The 6,799-nt window shown below is 39.9% G+C and overlaps 1 protein-coding gene across 1 annotated transcript; it reads right to left on the reverse strand.

The window, feature by feature from the left end:
• Positions 1-484: 484 nt before the first annotated feature.
• LOC146615530 (uncharacterized) lies at positions 485-1,522 on the reverse strand. The gene has a single exon (XM_085374873.1). It carries the CDS (start codon positions 1,520-1,522, stop codon positions 485-487), a length of 1,038 nt encoding a protein of 345 aa, XP_085230999.1.
• Positions 1,523-6,799: the final 5,277 nt, after the last annotated feature.

Genomic DNA, 6,799 nt, shown 5'->3' on the forward strand with positions numbered 1-6,799 from the left:
AATCACTTGCTTATAACATTTTCAATTGTAGCATCATTCAGTATGTGTGAGTGTGTGTGTTCCTATACTAAATCTTCTTCGTCCGGTTCATCTTCTTGTGGCAGTCCAACATAGGTGATTACTGTGGCCTGTACCATCTTGCCAATCATTGATCTGATACAGGGTAGAATGCATGTAGAGAACATGCAAAGCAATAAAAGAAGAACTCCTATCAAGACAAGTCCTTTGATCACGAGGGTCGTCCAGCCGCCGCTCAGTAGCCAGGTCAGCCAGTCCTCTGTGTTCATGACAGTCTTGTTGCTGTGCATTACTCAGTTGTCGTAACTTCTCCAGGGCGGTGGTCATGGTCAAGGAATGCACGTTATCTGGAATCTAGGTGCAGCAAGTGGTGTTGAATAAGACACAGAGGCCCCCTCTCTCAGCGAGAATCATGTCCAGGGCGACTCTGTGTTGCATGACCACTATTCTGATCGCGTCGATTTCCTCATTCTGAGCCTTGTTTTATCCATGTTGAGCTGTTCAGGAAAAGTCCAAATCTGTAGTCAAGAGTCTCGATCCTTAGCATGTTTTTTCCATTCCCGATCCATGGGAAAAGTGAGTGCAGGACTTTCTGTCCGGTGGTCCACAACTTGAACTCCGCTGGCACATCACTGCCCCAGATTGGATCATGAGGTTGCACGTCATCAGTGCTCCTCTTGCGTCTTGGTTGGTCCTGATGGAATATTCTGAACGTGTGGTCTGACACTAAAATTGGGGCGCAGAGTCCGGTGCTGTTGGGTGGGATGGTGAAGTATGTCTTTGAGCCACATGCCCAAGCTGTACCCTGCACCCAATATGTGCCATTCAGGAAGCTTATCCGTGCCTTTCTGTCCTGCGGCATCCGGAAAGTCTGGGAGCAGTTCTGGTTCATCCCCAGCTTTCTGTTGCCGTATGCGAAGGTGAAACACATTGGATGTTGTATTCCTGGTTCCCTCCTGACGTTGAAAGATTTTCCCTTGTCATTGGTCGCATTCAGGTGTACCCAGTATTGGTCATCACAGCTGTAGTTCCAGTCTGAGACCTCTGGCGCACAAGATACTACCTCATTAGGTTTATAGTTGATCAGTGTTCCTTTACACCGTCGCAGGTCAATTTTTGTGACTTGTCTTTTTAACTCAAGCTTGAAGGCGAAGATGTCTTCGGGGGAAAATGTTCCGCTGGTGGCTTTGTAGAATGTACATAGGGCTTCGGAAAGGCTGGGTGATTTTCCATACAGGGTGGCTTGCATTGCTGTTGTTGGGAGGTGTGAACAGACGTAGCAGCCAGTGTGGTTGTCTTCTGTATGTACTCGGTTGTAGACGTACCGGTACCAGGCATTGTTCAGCCAGGGGTGGTTATGCTCTTTATCCATATCCTTTAGGTATAAGTTGTCATACGACCATTTCTTCTGCAGGTGGTGCTGTGGGTCCTTGTCTCTCCAGGTGAGTATCAGTAGGCTCACTAGGAGCGCAATGCCAGTCATTATGAGGACAAGGTTCTTCATTATGACCAGGCACACCCGGGCTCCAGGTGAGTAGACCACTGGCGAGAAGACAAAAGGGCAGGATATACCCAAACAGCCCTTTCCTCCACCAGGAGAACACCTAGGAGTCGGGGGAACCGGCGTCTATGCTTGTGTTGTCACTCACTTTTTTGCAGTGGCTTTGGTGGATCCAAGATGGTCTTTCTGCTATTTTGCAGGCAGTCGGTGTGCTGAGTAAGACCTGATATGGGCCTTCCCACCTTGGTGAATTCCAATTCTTTCTCTGGAGTACTTTGATCAGGATCCAATCACCTGGTTGCAACCTGCAAGAAACTGGAGAGGTATCATCCGGCAGTTTATTGTTTAGCACAATTTCTTTATTCTCAAATAGTTTAGTCATCCACTCTGCTAGGGTGGTTTCTCTTATAGACTTATTAATAGGCTCACTAGTGAGAGGCAGCGGAAATTGCCTCCCATGAACGATTTCAAAGGGTGTGAGCTTTTGCGAACCCTGGGTTAGTCGCATCCACATCTTCACCAGGCCCAAACACTCAGGCCTTTGTCTGATTTTATCAGAGTAGGAATGCCGTAAGTAGGAATAAAATGGTTGCATAAACATTTTGCTACTGAGATTACATCTGCTCTTTTTACTGGATAGATTTCTGGCCATTTTGAGAACACATCCACAATTACTAGAGCGTATTTTGATGTTTGACATCCGTTCAGTTCAATAAAATCCATGTGGATTGTGTGAAATGGGTGCGGTGGTGTTGGGGAAAAGCCTCTTTTAGGCCTGAGGTTTCCCTGTGCAATATGTTTCTGGCAAATCATGCATGTTCTGATAAACTCTTGTGCTGAAGCTTCAAAATTTTGAGTATAGAAGTGTTTGGGGAGGATACTCATCATTCCACCCCTTGACAAATGCTTTAAGCTATTTGTCACTAATGCTGCTGTCTTGTGTAGCAATTTTGTAGCCGTGCTCCACACTTTAGCCATTTCTTTTGCTCTGCTATAGGAGTGGCTTCCTATTCATCTCTAAGTACATCAAGTGGTATTAGCTGTGAAGTTTCAGACATTAAAGTTCATATTGGTTGCTGTGCGGCCGTCTTTGTGGCTTGGCCTGCGAAGTTATTGCCTTTAGTAACCTCTGAATTACCTTTTGTGGCGTGCAACGCATATTGACTGTCAGTGTGAATATATATATATTGACCTTTGCGCAGCATGCACGTATGATAGCCGTTAGTTCTGCACTCTGTGCCGAAAAAGAGGAAGTTAGGGCTTTACTTCTATAACTGTGTTTAGATGCAGAGCCATCTACAAAACGTCTGCGAATGTAGACTGTGGTACTGTGGTAAGCTGTAAATATCACTTCTCTGTTTCGTTTCCTCTTCTAGCTTCTTTAGACAGCAGTGCGCGTCTGCAATGCAAGTCTTAGATCATTAAATGCTTTTTCTGCTTCTGGGGTCCATTCTATTTTATCTTTCAGTGCTTGATTTTTTCCATAAATTAAGTTTTGCAATGGACCAGCCAACGGAGCATATGCAGGTATCCAGCATCTGCAAAAATTGCAGAGACCTAAATAACTCATCATTTGTTGTTTTGTGAGCAGTTTTTTGTAGCATTTTGCACCGCTAGTTTTCTGCTGTCTAACAGTGTTCTGCCTTCTCCCGTAAGCTTCAGTTGTTTTTATTAAAAGGCCTATTGTTAAAATACTGCACGCTTTTTCTTCTCTATAGATGCAACATTACATTTTCATTTAAGGCATGTTTAAATAATTTCTTGTTTCTCAAAGAATTCACACATTTCACTCAACTTACATATTTCAACTTTGAAGTTAAAGTTTTCTTATTTCATCTCTCTCTCTCTCTCTCTCTCTCTCTCTCTCTCTCTCTACACACACACACACACACACATATACACATACATACACATATACACATACATATATATATACACATACATATATATATACACATACATATATATATATATATACACATATATATATATATATATATATATATATATATATATATATATATATACACACATACACATACATATACATATACATATACATATATATACATACATATACATACATACATATACATACATACACACATACATATATACATACACATACATATACATGCATATACATATACATATACATATATATACACATACATATACATACATACATATACATACATACACACATACATATATACATATACATGCATATACATATATATACATATACATATACATGCATATACATATATATACATATACACATATATATATACATATACATATACATATACACATACATACATATATATATATATATATATATATATATATATATATATATATATATATATATATATATATATATACATATATACATACATACATACATACATACATATATATATATATATATATATATATATATATATATATATATATATATATATGTGTGTGTGTGTGTGTGTGTGTGTAGAGAGAGAGAGAGAGAGAGAGAGCGAGATGAAATAAGAAAACTTTAACTTCAAAGTTGAAATATGTAAGTTGAGTGAAATGTGTGAATTCTTTGAGAAACAAGAAATTATTTAAACATGCCTTAAATGATAATTGATAAGATTTTAACGATTCCGATTCCATTTCCGATTCTGTTTAACGATTCGATTCCTTATCGATTCTCTTATCGATTCTTTTTTTTTTAAAAAGGAGAACACTAAAGTCGATTAGCTTAGAACTGTGTTTTATATCTTCTCTTTGAACAAGATAGAAATTTAGGAGTAACATGGCCTTACAAACCCAACAGTGAGATCTTAAGAGATCCAGCCTATGGCTCTTCAATGTGGTGTCACAGGGTCCCCAGGAAAAAAAATGTATATGTAAAATAATAAAATAAATATTCTCCTGTAGCAATAACAAAGTTTAACATAAATTATTCTGTAGCAATTACACAAGAATATCCAGTAATGTCCTGCCTACAATTAAACACATTCACTTACCAAAGTGAAATTGGGGGCATCTGCTGTGGCAAATGGGTGCAAGCCTTTGACCACAAACTTAGTCACTGCTCGGTGACGTTCGTCTATCCTGCCTGAAAGGAGACGCTACCGGTAGACTGCAGCGAGAACTGCCAGCATCTGAGCCAGACTCTGTCTGTCTCATCATGGTCACTAAATGCAACGCACAGTAATAGCAGGTTTTGTAATAAGGTAAATCGCGCTAACATAATATGCAATGCTAATTGATTAGTTACCTGCAGTATTAACGGGAGAGGACGTGGAAACGCTACCGCTGCTGCTGGGTTGAGCTTCGCTAGTCCGGAGCGGATCAAAAACACGACATTCGTTGAAAGCAATCGCGTGTTTTTTGAGCAAATGCTTTTGCATGTTCGTAGTGTTTCCTCCCTCTGATGAAATCTCTACTTTGCAAGTATTGCACGTTGCCCTGTTGTCTTCTCATAAAGTGTAACCAAACTTTTGAGCGTTTGTGCTGCTCAGGCGCCGTGTTTCCTACTGGGTAAAAGACGCTACTCAACGTGATGACGTCATTCGGGGCGACTGGAATCGATAAGGGAATCGTTTTTAAAAGTGGCAAACGATTCCAAGGAATTGAAACAGTGGGAACCGGTTCTCAACAAGAACCGGTTTTCGATACCCATCCCTAGCTGTTGGACTCATGAACAATAACCGTATGACTATTCGCACCACTAACACATGACCCTATACTGTATTCTCTGCATCCGTTCCATTTTTGCACTGACCATCACCTGCGCACATGTATACATCAATCTGCTTAGCACTTTATATTTTTATGTTTATTTAAGCGTTGTCTGACAGTATGTTTTGCACTAAGTACCGCAGCAATTTCCTAATGTTGTAAACCTGCTCAACATTTGGCAATAAAACCCTTTCTGATTCTGATTGTGTCAGCAGTGTTTGATGTTTTTTTTCTCTTACTGACCTTCTGTCAGCCTCCCTAAAATTGACCTCGCCACCTCCATCACATTGTCTGAATGCACCTGCACCATCACTTCTACTGTTTTCAGTCTGTCTGCATTCTCCAGCTGGCACTTATAGATTTTAGGGAAGTCAGCTCCAGGTTCATACTGCAGGTAAAAGTGGAAAAGCTTCAGGTCCTCTTCTCCCAATTTCTTCAACATTTCCAGGAGCTGCACAGGTGAGGGCTTCTCCATCTTTGATCTGTTAAACATGATATCATGTGAACAGTCAGTCTCATCACATCTACTTTTTACTAATTTAATATATTTCACAGCAGATTACATGTTTGATTATTTAAGATTTACTTAGGATTGATTTTTTTTCTGGATGGATTCTTCTGTGATGGGAATAACATCACAAACTGCATGATAAAGAATCAATAATGAGACCTGATGTCTGTGAAGGTTCTCATGAGACCTGATACAATAAGAACTGACCCCAAAACACCAAAGGATCATTAAAAGAGAATTGTGCAGAACTAAGTGTAACATGTAACTTTAACTCTAACACTGCTGTTAAAATGTAAATGAAATAAAAACTGATTGAACTGATCAACGTGTCAACAGAATACAAAGAGAGCTTACAGACTTTAGAAAACTGTTTAAAATCAGCTGAGTGAATAAAAATGTAATATGAATTTAAATAAAGAAAATAAAAGCAGAAGACTCCAGAAAAAAAATGAAGGTTCTCAGTCATCCAGGTCATTGTAGTCTAAGGAGCTTGAAAAGAAAACCATCTGGACTTTAAGTTGCTTGAAGATGTTTCACCTCTCATCCAAGAAGCTTCTTCAGTTCAAGATGGTGGAAAGTCCCAGATTTAAACCCAGTGGGAGTATCCCACTGAGAGGGACAATAGGCCCCCTAATGATCCTCTACCTAATCACATGAGCCAAGGTGTGAAAACGGGTGTGGGTCACAATCAGCTAAGGTTTCAGTTTCCTGATTTTAGATGGCCCTCAATTAGCCCTATCAAGAGTTATTCTTGAGCCTGTTTAACATGAGGTTTCTAAATCAGGAATCTGGTACCAAGGAATTCATTATAATAACAGTTACAATATAATTATCTGATGACGGGTTAACTCTGGTTCTTGGAGATATTCTCAGGCTCCTGTTGAATCTAATGAGCTAGTTCGCCTCTGTCAGAGCAGACAAACACACAGCTGAGCTTAAACTTTGGCCACTGAGGGCTGCACTCACAGACTGGAGCTGATCACTCGCTCTAAAACACAAACACACCAGTTTCACACAAATCCTAATAACTAATAAATATC

Source organism: Diplotaxodon limnothrissa, linkage group LG16, assembly GCF_057381915.1.
Source record: "Diplotaxodon limnothrissa isolate DT_005_m linkage group LG16, D_limnothrissa_male_GT1.1, whole genome shotgun sequence".
NCBI lineage: Eukaryota > Metazoa > Chordata > Actinopteri > Cichliformes > Cichlidae > Diplotaxodon > Diplotaxodon limnothrissa.

Coding starts and splice junctions, on each gene's coding strand:
- LOC146615530 (XM_085374873.1), bottom strand. CDS start 1,522: ATGAAGAACCTTGTCCTCATAATGACTGGCATTGCGCTCCTAGTGAGC.